The 27,855-nt window shown below is 29.2% G+C and overlaps 1 protein-coding gene across 1 annotated transcript; it reads right to left on the bottom strand.

The window, feature by feature from the left end:
• Positions 1–72: 72 nt before the first annotated feature.
• Positions 73–12,563, bottom strand: LOC111033199 (tropomyosin-1, isoforms 33/34-like). Its single transcript, XM_022313838.1, has 12 exons — positions 12,436–12,563; positions 11,651–11,708; positions 11,434–11,562; positions 11,174–11,297; positions 10,853–10,953; positions 8,145–8,188; positions 7,909–8,050; positions 7,715–7,780; positions 3,907–4,096; positions 3,678–3,836; positions 1,882–2,244; positions 73–88 (listed from the first exon to the last, which is right to left on the bottom strand). Exons 2-12 carry the CDS (start codon positions 11,663–11,665, stop codon positions 84–86), a joined length of 1,338 nt encoding a protein of 445 aa, XP_022169530.1. The 5' UTR covers positions 11,666–11,708; positions 12,436–12,563; the 3' UTR covers positions 73–83.
• Positions 12,564–27,855: the final 15,292 nt, after the last annotated feature.

Raw genomic sequence — 27,855 nt, 5'->3', positions numbered from 1 at the left:
ATAACGCTGATTGTATTTGACGATGTTCAGTATAAAATATTCGAATGCACGATCGAATGACTGTTGTTTTTGCATTGTCTTTATTAAGCTGAAAAATAAATAAATAAATAATTAAGTACATACTACACACTTGCTGAATAATGTTTTTTTATCAACTGTTTAGTATTATTGTTATTTTTTAGTCGACGATAAAATCAACTTAATGTACTGTAAGTTGTAAATACTATACTAATACACTGGAAATTATTTATGATATACAAATATACTATTTTGATTGTCCTAACTTCCTATTTACTATTTAGATAATACGATAAGTTACAAAAGTAGGAAAGCTCACTTGGCGAGTGATTAGCTATAAGATTTTAATAAAAATTTTTTTTGTGAACATTAAAGTATTAAACATTTGTAGATTAAATGATCGGTATAGTACCAATAGATGATTTTTTATTAGGTGTACGTTAGAGATGTGGTATAAAATGGTACCAATGAGGTATTATACACATGGTATATATCATGGACTTATCATACCACATTACCATGCTTATACCACTATTCACGTCTGTTGTTTATAATAATTATACACGAAAGTTTGTGTGAAAAAACATCGTATGGGTACTGGTTTATTAGTCACATATTTTTATAGTGATTTACTCGTATATATAGAAACAGTGATGAATTCAAGCCTAGGACCCCAGTCATGTCCAAGTTGGAAGAGGGGCACCACAATATTTATTATGAAATTAATTGAGAAATTATTTATTTATTCATTTTTTTTATTGTAAGAAAACAAAAGACCCTCGGCTACATGGGTCATTGGGCTTACAGAATATTTGTTTTTTATATCAAACTAAGGGTCGACAAGTTCATTTTCAACTTTTTAACTTTATGATGTTATTGTTTTGAAAATATTTTTAAGTGCCTAGTAAAACAATATATTATTATCATTATAGTATTTTTTTATTTTTAATTTATTACCTTCTAGCAGCACTATTTACAAAGCTAGGCAGTTTAATAATTTGTTTTATCAAACGAACGATTGACAAGTATATCTTTAACTTTTGAAATTGACGATATTATTTGGTTTTTAATACATTTTTAATTAACTAGAAAAACAATTATAATAATTATTGTTTTTTAAAACTTTTTCTCAGCGTCTAGCATTACTATTTACAATGCTAGTTAATGATTTTATTTAACTTGTTTAGTTAAGTTAGTCTACAGTGATAATAAAATGTTAAAAGTTTATTTAATTATTGGTTAACTTATTTGAATTAAAAGTTTATAAGTACTCAATTTTTTAAACTTTTATTCAGTTAAAAAAATTAATTTTTTGTTTTGTTCAAAACATTATTTTAATATTTTTCCAACGTAAAACTATCTATAGTATTTATTTATACTTTATAGTAGTTGTATATAGTACTTAATTGGAGTTTTTCGTCAATAAAAAAAATAATTCACACTAAACATTACCCTGAATAATTTTTGACTTGAAAACAAAACTAAAATGCAATAAAATAAAATAAAATCGAAAACAATAAACTAATTAAACATCTCGAAATGAAAATGTAAGTATTTAACTGAATGATTTCAAGTTAAAATAAAATTAGCTTTTTGTTCGTTAATGCCCAGCCTTGCAGTATTTAATAATTCAATAATTTCAATGTTTATAGCGTGCTCCAACTACTAGTTTCACGCTACGTCACTGTAAGGAATTATCGTTGTTAGCTTCGTTGATCTCAGTCTACAAGTGTCTCCAGAGATTTTTTTTTTTTTTTTTGGGGGGGGGGGTCATAATTTCCGGAAAACTTTTGATTGTGATACGGGCTGAATTTGTCATTGATTTTGACTGGAATCAGACTACCGCCTTTATTGTGCAATCACCTGTTGCTGCTGGTTCCGGAACGCTTTCCGCTGCAGGTGCTGCATCGGGTGTGGCCTCGGCAGCTGGTGCTTCAGCTGGTTTGACTTCCTCGGTAGCTGCTGGTTGTTCACCTTCAGCTGGTGGTGCTTCCGCCGCTTCAGCCGGTGCAGCTGTGGCCGGGTCCGCTGGTTCCGCGGCCACTGTGGCCGGATCGGTCGGTGCCGCCGCTTCAACGGCAGGGTCAGCTGGGTCGGCCGGTGCAGCCGTTTCGGTTGCTGGGTCGATGGGTGCCGTAGGGTCAGCTGGGTCAGCGGGTGCTGCAGGGTCAGCTGGGTCAGTGGGTGCTGCGGGATCACCTTCAGCCGGGGGACCACCTTCGAGTCCTGTGGGCGTGAAAAACATAATTATGTATTATTTATAGGCTCAATTTTAGTAATTTTTACATACTGGGAACTATGATAAGTTTGTTGAAACAGGTGATACTATCACACAACTAGTGGGAACACGCGCAGCAGCGTTTTTCCGTTCCGCAACGCTCCAGAATCTCAACTCAAAATCAGACAGTTATTCCAAGTCCAGTGCCCCGGATCTTAAGACTTGGGTACCCCGTGGTGCAAAAGAAAATGTTTGGGACTTCTTAAAAAAACCCTATTATAATGTGCTCACTTGTTTTCATTTAAGACATAAGTATTTTACAATAGTTAAAAATTACATTAAAGGTTTGATTTAAAATAAATATTTAGCAGTTCAATTAATTTATTCATCCCGTGAACATCATATTTATCATGGTTGGATATAATTATTAGTTACCTATCTACCGACAATTTAATATGTCTGAAATCTTAAAAAATGATAAATATTAGGTATATTATATTTAAAATTGTTTTTTATTTATATCTATAGTAATATATCATACTGTTGTTACGGGCGAATTTAAGTTCCTACACGAGAGTAGCAGGTACACAAAATACATACGTTAATTCCTACACGGTAAAAACCAGGTACGTATGTAAGTTCCTACGCGGTAAAAACCAGGTACTTATGTTAGTTACTGCGGAAAGGGTTAAATATGTATATACGAATTTAAAAAAACAAATATATTATGATGATTAAAAAATATAATAAAAATCGTGCATTTTCACAAATAAATATCGTATAAAATGGTGATTAAAAAATGTAATAAAAATTAAAAATACATAAAATACGAAATTTTATATTTTATGAGGTTTATTTCTATAACTTAAAATTAATAACATATTCGTATTGATTAATTTTGTTCGTTGTATAATCTGAAATTTGTTTATTTATGAAATCTTCTTTTTCGGCATATTTTTTACTGATTTTTGGTTTTTCGTTACTAATTGTGGTTTTTATTTTAATATATGTATTGACTTGAAAAAGTTTGAGAATTTCAATAATTCTGTCTGTGTATAATATACATATTTAACCCTTTCCGCAGTGTAGGAACTAACGTACGTACCTGTTTTTACCGTGTAGGAACTTACATATGTCCGTGTAGGAACTAACGTATGTAATTGTTTACCTACTACTCTTGTGTAGGAACTTACTATTCCCCGTTGTTACTGTATTATAATATAAAGGTCGACGAGGTGATAACATAGGCCACCAAACCTATAGCCAAAGGTGATAACGCCAGAACGTAATGTACCAGTTAAAGACGACACTTAACAATTAATTGATGACCACAAAAAAAATTACACATACAATTTGATTGACTATGTACCGCTCTACCTCACTTTTGTCACACCTTGTGGCCATAATATAACTAAAATATTATTATAAAGTTTTTAATCACCTTCGTCAATTGATTTTTGTTTTTTGATAGTGTCTTTGACCACTGAGTTCAATAGGGGTTGTGGTATGGCCGTGACGGCAGTCATGAGTTTGTCAACTAGGTCATCGACGCTGAGCGGGTTATTTGAGCACACGGTGTCCTTGAGGTAAGCCCAAAGTTCTGGTATTAAAAAAAAAATAATTCGGTCAATATTCACATTGGACAATTATCAAACTTGATCGAAATTCACCTTCTGGCGCCGGAGACGGTGGTTGAGGTTCTGGTTCAGGTTCGACCACTGGTTCTGGTTCGAGTATCTCGTTGTCGCTTTGCGCGTCTTCCGTCGCGTCAGTCAGATCGCCCGCGACCGATTCGCCTTCGGTGGTCAAACCATCGTCGGTCTTTTCGTCTTCGGTACCGTCACCGTCTTCTCCTTCTCCCTATTTTGTTTTATTAACAGATATGAGAAAAATAATTAATTACTTTAATTAAATTGTAGTCAAAATTAGGTATATTTTCATTAAATTTAGTTTCAAACTCCACTTATAACTATATAACTGTCCGTATATGGCGAAAGAAAAAATAAATCTAGATTATTCTTAAAATATTTCTTTTTATCACCTTAGATGGACGTGCACTTACCTTGGATATTATGATTTGACCGATTATCTCTCTTCCCACACTCCAAATTCATAATATTAGGGACTGTGTTGAAGGCTTACAAGACAACTAATTTATTTCTACTACATTATATCGAAGAGGATGTAATTCAGCCTGTTAGAACTAAATATGTCTCACAATATTCTACATTCCACATACCTATCTATTTTTAAGAAAATGTCTGTAATGTTTCTGCCCACAGAAATAACTCTACGCGGTATATAATAAAATATGTAGAATAAAGGCCTTAATATCAAAAATAATATTGTAATGCATATTATTAAGAATTGTAATAATTATTTAAATACAAAATATATACTCCTGGGGGGGGGGGACCTACCTATTTATACAATATAAACCATTTAAAATTAATTCAAGTATTTAACGGTTTAAAATATAGTCCTATTGCTATAATTTTATGTCATGTATCCTGGACACTACTTTAAGCATATTAATTGTCCCTGTCCATTATTTACATACACACGATAAGTGGATTTTTTATGCATGGTTGCTCTCAATTTTCCCTATAGTAAAACACTTATTCAAATTCTGGTTTTTAGAATTTTTAAGTATTTCAATAGACCACATTTTAAAATTCCAAATATTTGTACCTCTTAAGGAGTGTCAAAGGCTGCTGGTACAAACTTCTAGTTTTTTAACGAGAGCCCCACATTTTTACTATAAATTATTCAGCAAATATGTTTTAGAAAATGTTGATGGATTTAAATCAAAATTCTAACAAGTAGTTTCTAAGTTGTTAAACCGTTCATACTAATGATAATAATCTTTAAAAATGGTTTTACAAAAATATAAGCTTTATGTAATATTAGCTGAAGGTAGTACCTATTTATATCTACTTCACCCAATATCATGGAAATCATACTTAGTACTTAAAACAGTTGTATAATTTCAAAACAACTTGTTCAAATTTTGATTTAGATATATCAAAATTCTCAACAACAAAATAGCTGCTGAATAATAAAATGTGAAAAATGGTGGTTAATATTTTAAAAACATAAGTTTGCTTGCCACAGTGTCGTCCTTAAGTTAAAAAATCTCAAGTATTTGAAAATATGGTCTTCAAGCGTATTTGAAAAACCCAGAAATCAGAATTTAAATGAATACATAATTTAAGTATACAAACAGGCTGAGCATACGTAAAAAATTACACAGTAGATTTATATTAAAAATTTAAAACCATTAATGATAAGTTACAACTAATGGGTCAGCATTTAAATTATGAAAAAACTACGAACTTCAAGCTTTTGGACAAATCACCTTTTTAAACGTCCAATAAAAAAATGTGTTTAGATGAGTACCTTATACTGTGTTTGATCGAGTATGATACAATATAAACTATAAAAGATGAACTATTGTAAAGACCAAGATAAAATATTATATTGTATATTATGTCAAAATAAAATTAATAATTATGGATTAAATATCATCTGCTTTGTTGGAACGATGGAAGTTTGAACTAGTTAAGGGTAGTGTTAATAATTGCACTAATAATTAGAAACTTTTCTTATTTTAAGTACATTTAAAAAACTTAAATTAGGTAAATATTGTAAATATTGTTTAAAATAAGTATTAAATTGTTCGATGATTGAAAAATAATATTATTTTTAAAGGGGTCATACTTTCACGTACCTCATTCATTAATTATTTTAATATTGTTAATAATACGTGAAAAAAAGCAAAGATCGATTTTTTTTATAAATAATATTATATACGTAAGTATACACTTAACAAGGTATTTTTTTTACTACGCCTATTACGGAAGGAGACAAAATAATGTTGTGCTTTTATAAATAAATAATATTTATTTTCTAAAATAAATCAGCAGTCGTCGTTGACCTAAAAAAATACATTTCCTCGGCGTCTGGTCTCCCACCCGAAAATTTACTCAGTCATAAATTTTTTAGTAATATGATATATGACGTAAGTACTGGGAATTGGAAACACTTATGAGAAAAAAACAAAATTCTGGCTTCGAGCCATCAGTGTAGGATATGCGAACATTGTCTATAATATGGTACCTACTGCTCTGCTCGCATAACTCTTCAATTTTTCCACACGAAATTGTCCGTGTTCCCACAGCTCTCTTACAACCTAATCTCTACGAATACTATACTTCCTTGCTTTTAATTTCTGCTTTACTATTATGTTATTAATTTATCATCTTATTGTCTTACAATCGGTTGATTTTCAGGCAAGTTCCAAAATCTCTCTTTTCATTAAGCGTGTTTCTACCGAGCATAATGGATATTATTGTTTGTAACCGATACCAAGTTATTGTTTTTTTTTTATTTTAATGCACCCATAGACCGCTATTTTTTTGGTTTATTTCTTCTTAACAATTATTAACATCGTGTTTGTACATCTTTCTCAGCAGCTATCACATAATAAATAATAATACAATCACCCTAACTATAATATTCACTGCAATCATAACTGCTTAAAAATTATTTGTCCTCCAGTAGGTAGGTACCTCTATATTTAATGTGTTAGGTATAATATTATATTAAATTAAACAAATATTCTATTTACCTGAATAGCAGTGACGTCAATTTCAATTTACCATTTATTTGTAATATTGTGTTGTTGCAGACGTGTTACATACAAAAGGGCAACATTTAATAAAGTATTGAAGGAATCCTCATAAACGGCAAACGTTGAAAATATTGTATAAAATATAACCATAAAAAAACTCAAAGGAATGACTGAAGTAGGACAAAAAATTGTGTTGATTCATGCATGACGTATAATATATTACATGCTATGTAGGTAGTTGATGAAATTAGAGATTCCAGTAAAACTGTTTGAACGGCTACATATAATAATATTATTATTTCCATTATTTGTGAATCGGAAAAATGTTCTTGGATAAACACAATTATGGAAATGTCAACAGGGGTTGATGTAATTACATCAGGTTCCATTCATTCCAGGTTTTTCACACTGCAATGAACCGTATGAAACATTTAAATCGGTAGTAAAATTATTAAATAATAGTTACAACAATAGAAATGTTGAAAATTATGTAAAAATCGTCGTTTGGTCACTGAACCGAAACGGGCAGGTAGTAGGTAGGTATATAATATTATAATTTCTGTGAATTGTTATAAATTGAAAGGGGTTTGAGAACAAAGTGATTTTTTTAGGGATCATACAAAGGTTGAAAGACACAAGGTGATTTTTTTAGGTTTGTTAATAAACTTGTACACGAAATAACTTTAATGAGACATTTATGATCTGTCATGTTTGACAACAAATATTTTGGTTATAACAATTACATGCTGGTGTTGAAAGAACATAGAATAATGAAAATAAATAAAACTGGGTAAAAATATGCAATTCATTGAAAATACAATGATAAACTTCGTTCGAGGTCATTATGCCTCGTATTCCACTTCTTCCTTTACCTTCTTTTCGTCTCCTTTTTTGGACCAATCGGGTTTTTTCTGTTGCAACAAAAAAAAAACAAAAAAAAATTTTATTCAGTAATATGTAAAATCGTCTGCTATATATATACCTAACACAATATTATTTAATTTTATCAAAAAAATAATATTAAGATAATATTACGTACCTCTTTGTCTTCTTCTTCCAAGGTGAACTCCTTTTTCTTTACTACTTTCAGTTGGTTTCGGAAGTTGAACTCCGCCGCTTTCTTTTGGAGTTTTGCGAATTTGTTTTCGTATTTGGAAACCTTCTTCAATGTTGGTTTGACGCTGAGAGAAATAATAAAAAAATGTAAACAAATACACGAACAAAATATAATAACATCAACTTGACCACTGCAGATGTTATTCTTATTATACTCACAATTTTCCTCGTAAGTCATTGACTTGGCTGTTCAATTCGCTGATCTAAAATATTAAAAATATTGTTTAAAAATACACAAACGTCGAATAATATTTTAGTCGTTGTTAAAATCATTTTTTTTTCAACACAAATACGACAAATTTCACATAGCAAAATAATGCAGTAAGTACAATATTACTATAAACAAATGCAATTTCAAACAAAAATGGTTATCATTAGGCGGCGGGAGTTATTGTAATAAGTAGGTACGTATTTAATATATTTTCGACTTTTGAAATTCAAATTTTGTTGTTATTATAATAATAGTTCCCTACTTGGTACTAAATAGGTATTGAAAATACCTCAAATATATTTTTAAACATTGCGAACATATTTTATTTCGTCGTGTTTTTTGTCTCTCTTTAATCGACTGGAATACGAGTCTTAATTTCAGTAGAAAAATGAGGAATTTTCACAATTATGCAGATTAATGTTTTGTCTGTAATATTATGTTATCGGGTCAAAAATATTATAATTAAACCGCGCCGAGCTTGCGTAATACTAGCTCGTTTATTTTTAGATCTAAAATTCGTCAGTGTAAAGCGAAGTTCTGGCGCTCGCGAAAAATAAAACATACAACGTCGATGATTACATCGTTGTCTATATAATATTATAGCCTTTGTTTTTTACCTACCGACGAAATAATTTCATTATACAATTATTTACTTCTGACAAAAACATAATATACGGATGAGACCTTTGATCTCTGTCGGCGAACCACAGGCGAGGACGACGCAATAAAGCTCGATTTAATTAAACTATATTCGAATGTCTGCGATTAAATAAAATATTATATTGCTCGAGGAGTTAATTGCTTTGTGGGCTATAGTTCAAACATCGATAGTATCGGTTTATTAAGCTCTCCGTGTTCTATTATTATAATCGACTATCAATGTTTTATACCTAATAAACGAGTTTAATGAAAACGAATACATTTACATATGTTCACTTAATATTGTAATTATTAAGCATCGCCCTTTCAAAACATGGAGTTCGAATTCAGAAGTGGTCTGCATTGCTATCAGCTCTATAACAGTGATTCTAAACTTGAGGGTAGCTAATAATTATGAATAGATCGCCAAAAGTTTAGTTTTAAAAAATATGTGAAAAGTATAGTACCTGTGTAGTTTCAGTATAAATTATTGCAAAATTAAGGGTGGTGGGGAAGGGTGGGTATAGACATTGAATATTGTTTTCAAAATGATCGCATGAAAAATTGGGTAAATATATCTTGGATCACCAACACATAAAGGTCGAGAACCACTGCTCTAAGTGCATATAACACAATATATAATTATTATGGTCGGAAAATATGAAAAATATCTTAGGTAATATCATCGCAAGAATACGGTGTTTGAATAACGGCATTTCCCTATTTGATCGTCTGTTAAAGTTCTACCGAAATAATAATGATCGTAGGGTATTGTATGACATGGATCAAAAACAGGCACAGAGTGTGATGTAAGTGTTATGACAATTTACTAGTTAAATGTTGACCATCACTATAGACACTATTTTAAGAATAGTTAACATAAATGTTAATATTAAAAGAAAAAAAAACCAAAAAAAAATTAGTAAAAAATATCAAAACTTTTTTTAAAAATAATTCTGTAGGTAACATAACTAACTTAACATTATCGTGCATTAATGTGATTTGAAAATATAATTATTGTGGTATTGGAATTTGAGATAAAAAATATTCCGATGACGCTATCGTCGGGACACATGCCGTGCGGGTAACGGGTGTTGCACGAATTACCTCGAACACTTTCATCCTGATATCTCTTTCCAAGTCAAATTTTATGCCCTCTACGGTGTAAACCCGTTTCCATAGTTCTTCGCAGATTTCCGAAAGCTCCTCTAAACATCAATATTGTAAAATAGTAAAATAGAAAAGTAAGACGAACACCGCGATTTGGACACGATACAGTATATTAAAAACGGGTACGTTTTTAGACGTCATCGGGGTCTGTATAATTCGGGATGTATGAATTGATATTTATTTTTATGATTTTACATTCGAATTTCGATGACTGCGGGTTATGTACCGAAATCAGCAGAACTGTGATGGTCCATACCACGTGATAAGTATATATCATTCGTAAAATCAAAAATAAACCAGAAAATCGTGAATTTTTACGCCGTCGTTCGAATGCGATCTGAATGCTCTGCGTGTTATATGATTATTATTATATTACGCTGTGCGCGTACTGCCCCCGTTTTGGCAACGGTATACAGAGTGTGGTTTTTATTTTAATTAAGCGTTAGTGTTAACGTTGGCCCGCGGCGCGTGCATAAAATAAAACGTCAACCTCAGTCCACAGATGCCCTTGTGTGTAGTTGTGCGTTCGAAAAGACTTTGACGTCAAGCCAAAAACAAACCGAGACGACCAATATAATATAGGTTGATGTGCGTAAGACGGACAAAATATTATAAACTTAAAGCTGCAGAAATAGTAAGGCTTGTCCCGTGAAAATGTCTTGTTGTCGAAAGTCCGAGAAAGCACAGACGAAAAAGCTGCAGCTGCGTACACTATATCTTAAAGCGCATAATATTTAAATTCCGAAAAGCTCGAAAAGCGTTTAAGCCAAGACGTTGTACTATAGTAATAATAATATGCGTATTGTTGTTTGTGGTCAAGCGGTAAAACGACCGACGACCGTCTAACCTCGAAATCTTTCTTTTTCACGACGTATTCCAAGTCGAACTTTTGATCTTCTAATTTCGTGATCCTGTCGTAATACTCTTTGATCACCCGTTTGATCGTATCTATATCGTTCGCGAAGCGAACAGAAAAAATGAAAACAGTTATGACAACGATTTAGGTTACACTCTGTTCGTTCATGTCTCGAACACGCTTGCAGCGTGTAAGTATAACACGGGTGGGTATACAGCCGTGGCGTCGGCTCGTCGCCAGAAAATCACGTAGGATTGTCGTCTAAGAGCTATTTTTTAATGCCTAATAGTAATAAAAAATTTAATCGTTTACCTTCGCCGGCATCGTCGATGTTCTTCGGTTGTCCGCATCGCTCTTCGATGATCCGTCTCCTTTCGGCAGCTTTGCGTTCTTGTTCTTTCTTCAACTCTTCGGCTGCCTTTTTTCTCAACAACAGCTGTGCACACGATCAAGACAGAATAGATTAGTGACAAGCGGATGAGAATAAAATTAATTTAAATCCCAAGTCTCCGAAACTGCAATATTATATTCAACGCCGCTAGCTCAATTCCTTATATTATAGGCGTACTTACACGGAGCTTCTTCTTTCTGTCTGGGGTCATGAAACCCTTCTTGGCCTTTTTGGCTTTGGACGCTTCTTCCATACGCTTGCGTACTTCGGCCCTCTTGCGGTCGATTTCCGCCTGTTTCGCCTTCTTAGCCTGCAGACAACACACGAAAAACAGAGATTAGGGTTGAACAAAAAAAACGTCGGCAGATGCAACTGGCCGGACGTGGGTTCGAACTCACTTCATCGTCGGCCATGGTTGAAGGGTTGTTTTGTGCTTTTCAAACGGACAAAAATAATCTGAAATCATTATTAAAACACCGGTGTTAATGTTCCGAAAGTATAATACCGCGGTTGTGTTATTAATAGTAATAATAAAATATAAAATTAATATGGCTAATAACGTAATCGCGTCGTATTCGAGGGAGTTTCGCACAACACCGTCGGATTGCGATTTCCGCGGACAAATGTCATTTCGACTTGCTATGCCGTTGGGATATTTTACAGCAAGTGTTAAGTTCTCAAACGACTGCCAATATCATCATATCATATATTATTATTATGTTATTATATAATAACTGCGCTCATAAAAGTCCAATCACTTAGGAAAGGGCAAAACGGCGAGGTAATATAACATAATAATAATTATTATTACAAACAGAGGTGTAATAATATACAAAATATTATATATCAATAATAATAATTTAAGTTAAACATATTATTATAATAGTAATATAATTATGTTATTTCGTGTCGCCGGGAGTTATTGAATTTACGGTGTCGTTATAAATGATATAAATGATAATATTATGCTATTACCTAAATATTATTATGCACGAGGGCAAAAGTTTAGAATAATAATATAATAGGTACAAACGAAGAGAATAGAAACAACGAAACAAAAAAAATTATAAAATTAAAACACGATAATGATATTAAAATGTATAGAGTATAGCTGACGAAGTGAAAATATAATAATATAATATTAGTAACAACAACAATAATAATAATGACAAAAATGTTCAACCTGAACTCTGGAGGGCGGCGCGACAGCTGACTTCGCAGGACTTCACCGGATTGAACAGGACTCGTCACTGTTTCGCATAGGAAGACGAGCGCGTTACACTTGACACACAACACGCCTCGCGATTGGTCGACAGAGTCGCCGTTTATTTATAGCGCCAAGCTTTTACTTTTAGCCGGACGCGGCGAGCAGCGGCCGCTCGGTGCACGCACACACACGCACACACGTTTATATATTTAAGTATAATATGTATATAAGTTTAAGTATATATATGTGTGTGTGTGTGTACCCATACACGAGCACAAGAACTTACGAACGGCGTCGTCGTACGTTTTCGTCGCCACTCGCGACCGGCGGGCGCGACGTCCCGATCTATTTTTAGACGGCGGCGTTAGCGACTATCCCGTCGAGGCCCGCGCGAATACTTCGGGTCTGTTCGCAGGTTACTATTATTATTACCATTACTATTACTAATTATTATTATTATTATTGTTATTTTTTTTTTTATTGATCTTAAGTCCGGCAAGATCTATGGCCATTGCCTATTTGTAGGGGGGAAACGTTTGATTTGAAACATGTATTTGTATGTGTGGCAAAAATGTGTTGCTAGAAACCCTGGTGGTCACCCATCCGATTGCTAGCTACGACAGCCTGCAGTCAGAGCTTTGCCACAGATTAAGCTTAAGACACCGCCTCGCTGAGCTACTTTTATTATTATTATTATTATTATTACTATTATTACTATTATCATTATTTGAATAAAAGTAAAATGCCTATTAATATAATATTGAAATATTATTATGAAAGTGCTTTGAAAATATTATATTTTATAATTATTAGTTAGGTCATAACCAGGGATGGGCTGCCGCAGTATGCAAGATATTATAATACATGTTAGATACATATTGTTTATCTTGTATCAGTTGTATCATTTGAAAATATTTGTTGATTGTGTCTAGTAGGTATTTTGTACTTAGATACTTTTTTTCGGTCTATCTTGTATACTTGATTTGTGTGTTTAAAAATACTAGTTACAAAGTATAAAGGTTTATTAACTGTTTTCTTGAAATAAACAAAAAAACAAAACATATTTAATCGTCCATATCTATGTTTGCATTGCATGACCAAACATGTAGTGTAGATAGGTATAATACAAATCGTTTATGAAATTGTAATTGTAATTTCTTTTAAAAACAAAGCAAAAACCTCACATTATAATCGATCAAACAATACGCTTTTTACATAGATTATACTGTTAGTTTGTAAAGTATTTTACTCACAGTTCTATAGGCAATCCTGTACACCTAGGTGCTTCTAAACAGGGTTATGATTTTATAGCATTTAAAATTGCATACATATGTGCTTTAATAATAATATTCCTTAAAATATTCCTAAATATGCAATCAATAATAAAAATTGGCAACAGTTGACATAATAAGACAATGATATATACTCGAATAGGTAGTTACAAAAAATAACAACGTCATGTTCATTCGAAAACACAACTAATATAGTTTAAGTACACTAGTTTACTGCAGCTTACAAAATAGGTACAACGCTTAAGACTTGTTCCACAATAATGATAATCAAAGCTGTACATGGTAAAACAGAGCAAAAATCAACAGATTATATTATCAAAGGTTTGAAATTGGAATTAAATAATACGAAATGATGATTATAAAATCAATTAATCAAATCAATTTAATTAATGATGATGCTGTTACGTCACGTCGGCACTTGGCGAGTCCGTGTGGGTATAGTCGGTTTATTTACTTAATATAATTCTTACAACTTTTACAATTAGACCATAATCAAAAATACGACCATCAAAATATGTAATTTCATAAGATATAAAAGATTATGATTTAGAAAAACAGGTTAAAAGTTCAAAAATATTTCAAAATGTAGATAAAAAATAGCATTAAAATCTAGACATTTCAGAATATACAAAAATATGCAAATTTAAATTCTAAATGTTATGTTGTTTGAATCATGAAAAAAATGTTAAGCTTGTCTACTTTTTAAGCATTTTATTAGGAATATTCGCAAATTCTGCAAAATCCCAACCCTGATTTTGACTATATATAGGAAGCAATCATTATTTTTTTCAAGTTTTGTGAAAAATATTACACTTTTCCATTTATTGGCTCACTCTGTTAGACCAATCTCATTTAAACGGTTCATTAAATTTTGCTGTTAAGAATTTAATTTCTTTTTCCTTCGAACACCAAGAATCCAGCACCATTGTTAGTCATTTGCACGAACCACATAAGTGTACCTACACTTTTTCGTAATATAACTCAAATACATTCAAATCATATATGGTTCACTAGTGTCATTATTTTGTACCTATATTATTATTATATTGTATAATGTAGTTTATTATGTTATAATTAGGGCTAGGGACTTCATGCCCTTAAAAACCTTAAAATATGCATGCATTTATGCCCTAAAGAATCAATAAATATGCTATTAAAAATATGCATTTAAAAAAAATGATATTCTTTTACAAAATCGTTAAGCCGATCATAAGGTTTTGGTTTAGGCATTTTTTATTATTTTATTATGGGCTCACTCGAAAGAAAAAAACACTTCACGACACCAAAATGCGAAGAACGCACGACACCAACTGTCAACTCTTGCTATTCTGGGGATCGTTTGGCCTCTATCTACAACCAGTCATAGTTTTTTTGGTATCATTATCGGCTTATCGCCTATCGGGAATCACGAGTGTGGTATACCGATAAATAACAATACAGTTATAATGATAGGCAAGAAAAACGCAAACATTAATTTTTGAATATTTATATCCCGTCCAGGAAATCTATTTAAAATACGATTTTTTTATAAAACTAAAAACTCACTTCTCGTATAAATAATGTTGTCAAACATGCACTAATAAAATGAAAAATGGTCAAATATGCACTTATAAATGAAATATGGTCAAATATGCAAAATATGCAACTATAAATTTTAAATATAAACTTGTAATGCTATGAAACAAATTTCTATTTTACTTAGCTATGTTTTTAATGATTATTTAAAAACATGCAAACTCCTAGAAGTCCCGAGCCCTAGTTATAATCTAACGAAAAATAATGCATTCTATAGACCACATGTTAGGAGTATATTATTATGGACCTAATAACAATATAACATATAGTATTTAGTTTTGCGATATTTTTGAGGCCATTCTTTGAGCCCAGACGTGGAAAAAACTAATAAGTAAAAATGGCTACGTTGGCATAATATTTTGAACTTTTCAGTTAAGTTATCAGTATCAGTATATTTAAAAATAGGAAAAAATAAATGAGTACGTAGATAAATTATAAGGGTACTTCTACCGGTATTCTAAAAGATATTTTTTTAAAGTATTCATGTACAGATACGGTCATACGGATACTTGTTTTGAAAAGTATTTGAATACTTGGTAAAAAAAAGTATTTGCGTACAAATACAAAAACTTTAAGAACGATATATTCAAATTGTTTATAAAATATGTTTTTTACTTTATAAGTCAACTGAAAGGATTTTCTGTAGAGTACGTTAATTTTATCGTAATATTTATATTTGTCGGAACTTTAAAATACTTATCTGTTATATTTTTTAAAGTATTTTATTTTCGGTTGAGTCTAATTCACAATAGAAAAAAAATGTTATTTTATATTTCAATATATTTTTCATAGTTACTTGATTAAAAATAAAATAGAAAATAAATAAACTGAATAGAATAAGTATTTGAAAGTTAGTTCTTGATCTTTTCAAAAATATTTTAAATATGTGTTTGGGTAATTAAAAAGTATTTGAATACTTTAATACAAATACCTTATGACACAGAGAACGCGTACTGATTTTTTATTCTTCGTACTACATAGTTACATAAAATCTATAATAGGTATCATTAAGTTTCTATAAACGTATGATAATTAACGATAGAAATTATTAATCGATGGAAATACTTCTTTTGTAAAGATAATTCATTTTTTCAAATGTTCTTCCTAAAACGTTGAACAAGCATTGAATATTGAGCGACAATAATTACATTTTTTTTAAATGTAGTTAAATAATAACACATTTTTGAACTTTTCTTAAAATATTATAAAATATACAAAGTCAAACTTTGTATTTAATTTCAAATTTTAAAAGACTTATGTTCATAATATTATACTAAGAATAAACTACAAACACCCTATAAAAAATCTGAATGCAAGAAGTCCCGAATAGTACTTATAACTAATATCTATAATCATAAATCACAATAAAAACAAATGCGATGTGCGGTAAACATTTTATCTCACAAAAAGAATAACCATATTGTGGAAAAAATTACAATATGTCAAAATGGAGTTACCATTTTAAAAAAGTGACAGTTTTGTGAAAGATATGTGAAAAAACTGTTACCACTTCAATGTGCTTTTTGCAAAGGTGTTTCGAATTATTCATTTTCCTCCTCAATTGCTTGCAATTTGCAGGGCCCTTTGCATAACACAGAGACCAACGGCAGAAATACTATTTTGAAGTTATGGACAATTGTAAACAGCTTAAAACACGACATTTATCAATTATTATATCTTATTATAATATGATAATATCTTTAAATAATAATACTTTTTATTATAATAATTATATTAATATAATAAAATATAATTTATACAATTAATGATATTTTATTTATTTTTCACAATAATATAATATGATGTTATTAAAAATAATGCCTTATGCACTAAAGATGCCGTAAAAAAAATGTAGTGTAAAAATTTGATAAACAAAATATGGTATGTATTTTAGATTTTGAGCGAAGAGATGAATGTATTGATTCTACAGTAAGTTTTGAACAATGATATTGTGTTTTTTGTGTGTCTGTAGAAGTACACAAGATAAGTAGTCGAATAGTGCTTCGATTTACAACTTCAGTATTTTCCCCGGTTGGAAACTTAATCTATTTGGTACTTCAAAGATGTCACAATAGAACATTCCCAGGAGTTTTCAAAAGCGTAAAGAAAAACTGAAAACAAATTGAATTCAAGGTTCCTCATAAGTTGTTATTATAGTAATTCAAAAATATTCAAGGCACATAGGAATCTTTTTTCATGAGTATTTAAAGTTAACACAAATCTCAAAAACTTACAAATTATTTTGTACTTAGTTAACAATTTATGAAATGTTCAATTTGTGTGTGACACGCAAGTATGTAATAATAATAGTAATAATAATAATAATATACAACACTACGAACGATGACTATACACGGCGATCGATCCGTTATTTAGATGGGTCAAGGATTGTGTAGTATCATATACAGGCTCAGTATACCCTACGACGACGTCTTTCGGAGGCCAAGACTGTCATGAATGGCCGACTATTTCCTGGCTCATCTCTCCACCGGCGTCACCGTCAACGCCGTCAATACCTACTGATAATAACAATAATATGATAGCCATCAGTGTTTCGCAAGTTGCGGACTTAACGATCGTTTATTCGGAAAATGTCGACGCCCCCCTTCCCACCCCTTAAATTTTAAGTCTTTGAAAAAATAAACAAGTTTTATGTTGTAAACTGCAATATCGTTTAACATTGTTGCCTACTTGTTAGGTTAGGATATGTCAATGAAAACAAACATTTTAGAAGTATATTTTTTTGTTGATACATTTTGTACGAGGCACAGCAGTGTTTCAGAAAGTTTATTCAGGTGGACAAGATTAGGATTTTTGTAATCAATCGTGATTGAACATGAAACTGCATTTAATTTTTTGATTGGTAGTTTGTGATGACTGATAATTAATATAGGTTTTTAAATTGGTACACTAGTCCGTGTAATTATAATAATGAACTGAACATACTAATATAGTGTATGATATGATTGATAAGTTTTTTAATAATTAATTTAATTGTTCAAGGATGCATGGCTTAGTGTTGTCCATTGAATGAAGTTAAATTGTTCATTTTCCATTATAATATATGTAATATATATAGTTTTATTTTATTTAAGTTTTGTGTGTAGAATTTAAATAATAAACACGTAATATAATGTATTATTTCAGAAGGTCTATCTTATTTGTTTGCTGACTTTATATGAACACTAAAATCCACCACGGCTCTGTGATTTAATAGTAATTTTCCGGTGGTTTACAGGTGTCAGCAGCTGTGTCGTCAAAACAGCCATTAGTGGAGGGGGAAGTTTGAGGAAGGGATCGGGCGAGCGTGCATTTTTTGTTCTATCCGTCGAGCAGCCAAAACGATGATATATATTATGATTTTATTATTATATTATATTATATAAGATTACAGTCGGTTAATAATAATATTACATAAAAAAAACCGATTTCGTACAGTAGTCGATATAAATAATAAAAAAACTCGTGGTTTTTACTTGCGCATATATTATATACCTACCTACTTGATTTAATCAAACGCGTTTTTATTTTTGTGGAGCTGAGATGGAAAACAGTTCGGTTTATATTTACGCTATTTTTAGAATTCTCCTCAAATTTCACCTAGTTTTCTCCGCGTGCTCTATATATGCATATATAAAGTATACCGCAGTTATTCGACTGTTTTGGACGTACTTTTGTTTAAAACGAGTTCAGAATGTCTAATCTTAGATTTTACGAATCTTAATTAAGCAACTAGTAAATGGTATAACAACTCTAACAAATATATGTTTAAAAATAATTCTTAATAATATATGGATATAGAGTAAATGCTATTAAAAAAACAAAACAAAAATATCGAATGAAATTCAATAACACACATTTTACAATATATACATCAAAATATTATTGCATTTTATACATTATTATGAATAAAGTCAGAATATTTAATACTTTTTCGTGTTTTTTTCATGAAGCTGTGCACATTGCATACCAAGCATAATTTCGTTTTTTTTAATAGAAATGCATTACATATTTTATTTTGCATGTGAAAAAACATCGAGAAAACACTAATTTGATGAAAGATGAATAAAAAAATTCAATAAAAAAAAATGTGGGCTAGTGGGCTCCACTCATTTGTTAAATTTTGTTGCATGCAAAAAACGATTATTATTATTATTTTCTTCGGCTTTGTCGGCCTATTAAGCCAAATTTTTTTCTATTTATTATAATATACACTAATATGGTAAAAGACTTGAGAGTTCTGTGTTATGTAATGAATACATTCAATAATTTGAAATCGATTTACTACTGTGCACTACTATACAGACTTAATAGTGCTGTATACAGTTTTAATTATTTTTACAAAGGTAATAATATTCGATTAATAAAGATTGGAAATTGCTTTGTGATTGTTTATATAATACATTTTATATATGGTTTTTGGTTAATAAGAATAAACATTGAAATGCAAAACCTTCAAGTCGAATAATATTACATACATCAAAATAAGTAAAAACATTTTTTATCATTAACTAAACATCCAATTTTGTCGAAATTAGAATTTGAAATGTCTATAAAAATAATTGTTTATTTGTGTCTTTTATTTAAAGAATCTAAAGTTGTCGTAAGAATAACAACTCGTGAGAAATCTTGTATTAAGATTTCAAATTTCATTGAATTTGAAAATTACGTAAACTTTTAAATTCAAAATAATTTGTACATTTTCAGGTTTTATACAAATGTTGGTAAAAATTAGAACTTTAGATTAGAGTTTTTAAAACAAGAATCGTGTATATTTTTTTTGACATTTTTGAATAGCTATAAGAATCACTTATATGTTATATGGAATCTTATATTGAATTTTTAAGCTTATTGATCGAGCTTAAACATTTTTATCAAAACTTAAAAAAACCATATTAATAAAAGTTGACAATTTCAAATGCTATTTAAATAGCTTAAAACTATTCTAAATATGTTAAAATGCGATTATGTATAGAGATACGACAATTTAAATTATAGTTGAATGTTTTAATTATCTACTATTTTTTAATTTTTTTTGATTAATCAGAAAATCGTTTGAAGAGAAATCATTATTATGAACTTCAATCACTTATACAAAATTAACGTGGCTACATTCAACTTTTTCTTTTTAATTTCTACTTAAACAACTTCATAGATTTCAATGTGTGATGTGAAGAGATTCAATAAAAATATAAAATATAATTATTTACTTCATATAGCTAATGTCGTCTCAGAACCAGAACGTTCATAGCATTTTAAAATCACTTTTTTGCATAAAATTAATCAATCAATGTTTATTGCCACATAATGGAATCTTAAAATCGGTAGATTATTTAACAAGATACAAAAAATGAAAAGGTTCAAGCCTAGAAAAATATGAATTATAAGGGTGAATCTGAAAAATATCAGTTGTACAGTCTTTTCGTTCTAAATAATAATTACGAACACAGTTTTTATTTTTGTTTTATTATTCTACAGAATAATACCTGGAATATCTTAACCATGTTGTTTTTTTAAATTTTACCTTTTTGTAAGTATATATGTTACGGGCAATGTGGAATACCGGGCAATGTGTGTACATTGCCCGGTCAATGTGGTCCTGCCTGGGCAATGTAAACTACACATTTTTTTTAACCAACTAATATTATTTTTTATTATTATTATAAAATATTAGAATCATTACCTATTTATAGTGTTGATTTTTTTTAAAAACAATCATTATTAATTTTATTCGTGTACTATAATACGAAGACTTTGATGGAATAACAAAAAAAAATTATAACAAGTATCATAATTTTATTTTTATAATAAATTATAATTTTATTTTATCTATTTATTTTAACAAAATTTAGAAGCGTGTGACTTGGAATTACATTGTCTGTCTGCTTTTCTACACTTGATTTTTAAATAGGCAGTACGATAATAAGGAACAAAAATAAGTTTATACAGTGTTTCAACAAATTCATAGTTTATTGTACTATGATACATGAACAAAATTAATAATGACTGTTTTAAAAAAAATCAATGCTATACAAATAGGTAGGTAATGGTTATAATTTAAAATAATAATAAAAAATAATATTAGTTGGTTAAAAAAAATCTGTGGTTTACATTGCCCGGGCAGGACCACATTGACCGTGCAATGTACACATTGCCCGTAACATATACATTATACATGCTTTATCTAAGTTCGTTGCAAGTCGCAGTTGAAGTCCGTCGCACTTCGTTGAATTCCAGTAGTTATTTTCCATTGGCAGTAATTACAAGCACGACAGTCGTGCCACGTGACTGGAGACATCACTCAAAGAATAAAGGAAATTTTTAAAACAAAATTCAGTATTCTAGGCTTATTATTCTGTAGAATAATAAAATAAAAATAAAAACTGTAGTAAATATGGGGTTACTCAGAGTTATGAGCGATTTCCTTTTAAAAATACTAATTTCTGCAAACTTATCTAATAAATAAGTTGGACATTTCTGGTTTGCTTGTATACAATAGACTTTGCAGATTCAGTGTTACAATAAAATAGCTAAAAAAAAGTTGGAATGTTTTGAAGAAAAATCTGCGAATGTATGCTGTAGGTTTGGGTTATTTAAAAAAAAATGTTAAATTGGCCATAATTAAAAGATAGACCTACCCTTTAAAGGTGGGGTTTTTCGTAACTTAAGATAAACAATCATATGGCACCGGCCGGTCACTTCTTCAAGGCAGACATTGTATAAATATTAAATACCTTGTCATAGCCCATCCATACGATGTATTTTACTATGTTGTTAACTTGATCAACGGCTATAGATACTGGATAGAATGAACGAATGATTACGGCATTACTCAACCGTTGATAAAAATGTTTTATTTGTACAAAAAAAAAATGTTTTTCTTTGGTAATAAAAAGTGTTTGGAAGAAATCTAAAGTTTCTCTAGCTTCTTCTCAAATGTATTATATAAATCAAACGTTATTAATATAACTCTGGTTTATGAAATTAAAATTTTTATTGGACGAACCAAAAACGTTCAACGTTCGAGTTCATAATAAATAATAACACAATTCACTTTCAAGTTAATTTCTTGACATTTTTCATACAATATGAACTCGTCCATTCCCATTAATGTATTTCAGATGTAATATTTTAGAACTCGAAGGTACCTTCATAATATAATAAAATACCTCTGTTACATTATTAATAAGTTGTGCTATAATAATATATTATTTAAGCATGTACTGCGCACCTTAATTTGTCTTACACTTTGAAGTTGGTGTACATCGCATATAATATTTATTTAAATGATTTAAAACAAAATCAAAATTTTTAACTAAATCAATTAAATATCAGTATTTTGGGGGGAAAGGTTCTAGATAAATAAATAATTATTATTTTCAGAATGAAAAAGTTCTACCCTTAAAACTTGTTATTTCTTAAAGTAATAGCCTTTTATTGTCTATTTGATAGATAATTAGTAAAAAAAAATATTATCGGTAAAGTTATGTTCTATGTAACTTTCTTAACACTTTATCAAATATTCGTAATTTAGTTATTACGGTGAAAAAAAGTTATTCTATTCGATTTAAAAACTCTTCTCAGCAATTTATTACACATATTACGTAAGAACCTTTTCATTTTTAGATTCACTTTATAGTTTATTGACAAATAGGAAGCAAAATGGAATAAATTATACGAAATACCTAATAAAAATTAAAAACTCGAGACACGACGTTCGTGTTTCTAGAAACATGTTCATAATCACTCAAATAAGTAGTTAAAATAATTCTACATCAAACAGTTTCAGTTTATTATATCAATATCATAATATTATTTTAGTTAATGTTTTGACTTTACGAGTTATGCGCCATTTAACGTTGATTGAACTAATTAATATGGTCGTATAACTTCTTAGTCATCGTTAAATTATTTTGATGTACCTATAGTTTATAAGTGATAACTAAAACAAAATAACAAAACTCAGCTGTAGATAAAAAAGAATTATTTAATATTCTATTCTAGGAATGGCTGTATTTCAAAAGCACTATAAATATAAAAAATTGAATACACTATAATTAATTATATATAACTGCATGATGCTAAGGAAATGATAAAAACCAGCAAAATGTTTTAACACATCGGACATTTTAAATTATACTCCAATGAAATGTACTTCAATTTTTTATTTCAAACAAGTTTTGAACCAAAAAATATATTTGAATTTAATTTAATAAAAAAAATTTCAGGAGTGCTCAATATTTCAAATTTTCTACGTGAACTTTTAATCCGAAAAAATTACTTTTCTCGTTTTATTTTCTATTGCTATTTGTAACTTGCGAATTGTACGTCAATACGGATCCATTGAAAAAATTATGATTTATAATATTCGATTATGTGAAATACTTATTATCAACGTAACAAAGTTACTTTTTAATCAATGGCAGTACAATTTTATCATTCAGTAAAAAAGCATGGCAATTTAATACAAAGTTCCTCATAAGCAATTATAATAGCAGTTGAGAAATATTAAAGATCTATAGATTTTTTTTATAAGTATTTAAAATTAAAATTTTGACAAAATTTATCAAAATCTCGAACATTTTCAAATAATTGCGTTAAAAATGATAAAATATTCGATTTTTATAGTTCAGGAATGAAAGCTTAAGGCATAGATTCTCGTGAACATTTCATACTGTAACAAACAAATCTAAAAAATATACAAAGTTATTGTTTATACACATTTCAATTTAAAATTTGGACGAAATTACGTATTAAAACCAAGAATAACGGTTTTAATTATTTTTTTGTAATTTAAAAACATTATTTTTAGATAGGTATATGGAACTTTTATAGAATCTATACTATTATATTATACACACAACATTTATACATTTAATTTTTTTGGTAAAAATTAATTTAATTTATATTTGTACTAATGCCTAATAGTAAAATTTACTTTAATCACAATAATATTACCAAATATACTTAGAAATATAACCGTTATCAATATTTAGACCACTTTCGTTGAAAATCGTTTTCACATACAATGATTTTATATCATCGAATTCAAATTTATTACATTCATTACAGTAACTTTCTATAAATATAATTTACTGCAGAGCATTACCCACTTAACCGTTTTTTTTATTATTGTTTTAATTTTTAATAGTTGGTACTTTGTATTGTTTCAAATAGACAAATTATCAAAAATATATATTTTTAGAATGTATTATATATTTATATCTTTTATATCAATGGAAATATTTGAATATTGATCCTGTTTTAAGGACTTAATACGAAATAAGACATTTGACAGAAACAAATAATTGAAGACCTCGGAGCAACCACAGTGGCGCATTATTGAGATTGTAAAATAAATAAAGAGAGTAAATAGAACAAATAGAATAAACAAAAAGAACCATACAAATAAATTATTTTTGTATCATGAATTTGAATCTAAAATCCTATAAGCAAGTCCTGAATCCGAGATTGTTAATTTTCAGAGAAGCCCAAATATCACTAAAAACTACAAAATAAGTTTCATTTCATTCTCTTTTTTATTTTTATTTCTTTATACCTTATAAATTAAAAAATGGCAATATTCTAGTATAATATCTAACTGAGTTATTTATCGTTTTCACTTTTCTGAGTCTTCGAACTTATATTATTAATATACTTCGAAACTTCGATTATTTATAACAGAATATCAGAGTAAAATACAGAATTCGTAGAAAACAATTTTATTATTGACAGCAAGTTATAATCATATTGTTATACAGTTTGAATACCATAAGTTCAAGAAAGGTAACATTTATAATTTAAGTTTATTATATGTCTTAAATAATAGTAATTATATTTAAATTTATATTTTAAATTGCATTAATAATATAAGATTAAGTGCTAATACATATAGAGCTTATATTACAAATTATGTGTTTATGAAATTTTTATATTTATATTACTCGAATATCTCTTTGGTATTTTTACTAATGAGGCCGTATAAAGATTCTAATAAATACTAATAAATTCTATTAGTCGATAAATAATTTTACAACCGTATTTATTAATATTATAACACGTGATGTAAGAATATATATTTTTTTTAATTTGAATCAATATTTTTCTACTATACGTCACTTTTTGTGACGAGGGATTAAATTCGAAAACCGCTGTTTCTTTGTATTATTATATATAAGTACGCGAGTATATCGCTCTCACCGAAGTTCCGGACGTTAAACAAATAATAATAATAATAATAATAATAATAATAATAAAATTATATTGTTGCAGTTCGACGGTTTAGAGTTTGTGAAATAATAATATAACATGGAGTGTCATCATGTGTTCATATTGTACAAGACCATCTACGGCTTACCATGTCTTATATAATTATATCGGCGTTTGGTCTCTATACATAATAATATAATATAACGTACTAACGCCGCCGGGTGACATGACAAATTGATTAATTTAATGCTTTCTACTAATAGATTTAATGTAGTCCAATCGAGGTCCACCAAATGTTGTTTGAGGGACCGTTAGTGCCGCACTATTGATTGAATGTTTAATGATTGCAGATTTGTAAGTCTGATTCTTAGAATAAAAACGTTTATTTGAGTCAAGTAGCTTATTTTTTACAATTTTTTTAGTGGTTAATTAATTTGAAAAGTACCTAATAATTGTTTTCAAAACATTCTTTTAGGGTATTTTTAGACAAAAGTAAATCTTAAATTATTTATTTTCAAAGTGCTTCAATCGTAGGACACTAAATCGTGTTTAAGCGAACCGTTAGCGCCGCACTATTGATTGATTTATTGGGTGCTATGTATAATTGCAGTATGTGATGCAATCACGGGCATTAATGCGTAATAATAGAAATCAATAATTCGACTTTTAAAAATATATTAGCATACCATGCATCACCCATCACCGCATCACTTTCTGTCATATAAATATTTATTCATTACACAAAAATTCTAAAATGTTGAGTACTGTGGGCATATGAAAAAACATTTAAAACCATAGTAAATATTATGAATTATTGTAGATAGTAATGAGGTTTTACAATTAGAAAATAAAGTATTTTTAAGAGCATGTTCAAGCATTTTTTCAAACTATTTAAGTATATATAGTAATATGGTACATTTAGTGGGCATAAATGAATGTATTTTTGAACATTTTAGAGCGTGAAGTCCCTAGCAATAGACTAATGTAATTTAATAATAATATAATATAATTTTCAAAAATAAAACTCTGAAAAATGTCTTACATAAAGAAAAGTTATTACGTCATGGAAAGCATATAAATAATAAATACAATATCTGTATTACCCGACTCTGCTGGGGTTGAAATTAATCAATCTTTGTCCGTTTTTATTCAATTGAATATACAATACGAACACAATTACGTATAATGAACAATATTATTATTTTCCACTTTTGAATTTTGGATATATGTTTGATATAAACACACAATAAAAAAAAATGAAGATGGATTCAATATGAGTTCTTAATAACATTTGTCATAAAATCCAATATCGTTAACATTGGTATTCATATGCCATGTGTTACATCAAAATCAAGTCTAGAATTAAGAAAGAGAATCATAATATTGAAAATCATAAAATTAATCATCGTAATAATATTGTATTTATAAATAAGTAGGAATTTAATTTTAATTTGTTTTTATAGTTTATACTTCTAATATTTTTTACACGTCATACTTCCAGTTTGAGACTGGAAATTTTTCAAGTTTCCTAATTTTTATTCAACTAAATTGTTAAAGTTAAGTACTTTAAATATAAAAGCCAACCAAGTTAGAGTATATAAGTTAGTTTCTGAAATTTCTAACTTGGTTAGTTAGAATAGTTAGTTGGTGAAAATAATAACTTAAGTTAAAATAGATGTTAGAAATTGGTATTTGTATAGTTTAAAATTTAAATTTAACTAGTCGTTTGTTAAGTATTAAATATTTTGTTACTTATAGAGTGAATTTCTAACTATAATTAGTGTCTAGCTATGTATATTTCTGCTATAATTATAATAGAAATATTATAATCTGTAATGATAGTGGCATCCTGAACATTCAAATGAACAAAAAATTATTTGATTAGGTATAATAAACTAAATTTATGAGTGTGTCATCATATAGCAGCTTCTACCTATATAAGGGTAAAAAAATCTATAAATACTCCCAGTCTCAACATAAAGGATCTATTGATATAAATCTTATTGAAAACGGTCCAGTAGTTTTCGAGTCTAAATAGAGGACAAAAACAAATAAATCTGCAGATATAGTCTGCGCGTTCTATATGACGGACGTAGGCTCGTCTTTGAGTTTTTTTTTTCATTTAGGTATTTATTATATTATTATTTATTTGCTACATTTTTTTTTCTTTCGTGACATTTTTTCCGAAACGAGTGCCAGCAGAGAAATGGGCTATTCGCGAGCGTGAGCTAGTACATGTGTATATAAGATATAATATAATATAATATAACATAATATAATATAGTATAATATATGTGTATTATATGTATATATTATATAT

This window comes from Myzus persicae, unplaced genomic scaffold (assembly GCF_001856785.1).
Source record: "Myzus persicae strain clone G006 unplaced genomic scaffold, MPER_G0061.0, whole genome shotgun sequence".
Lineage (NCBI taxonomy): Eukaryota > Metazoa > Arthropoda > Insecta > Hemiptera > Aphididae > Myzus > Myzus persicae.
This window is presented reverse-complemented; position numbering and strand designations above follow the sequence as displayed.

Excerpts from the sequence above, each read along its gene's own strand:
- LOC111033199 (XM_022313838.1), bottom strand. Across the intron at positions 7,781-7,908 it reads TGGAAGAAGAAGACAAAGAG|AAAAAACCCGATTGGTCCAA; the intron begins GTACGTAATATT and ends TTGTTGCAACAG. Across the intron at positions 3,837-3,906 it reads ACCGTCTCCGGCGCCAGAAG|AACTTTGGGCTTACCTCAAG; the intron begins GTGAATTTCGAT and ends TTTTAATACCAG.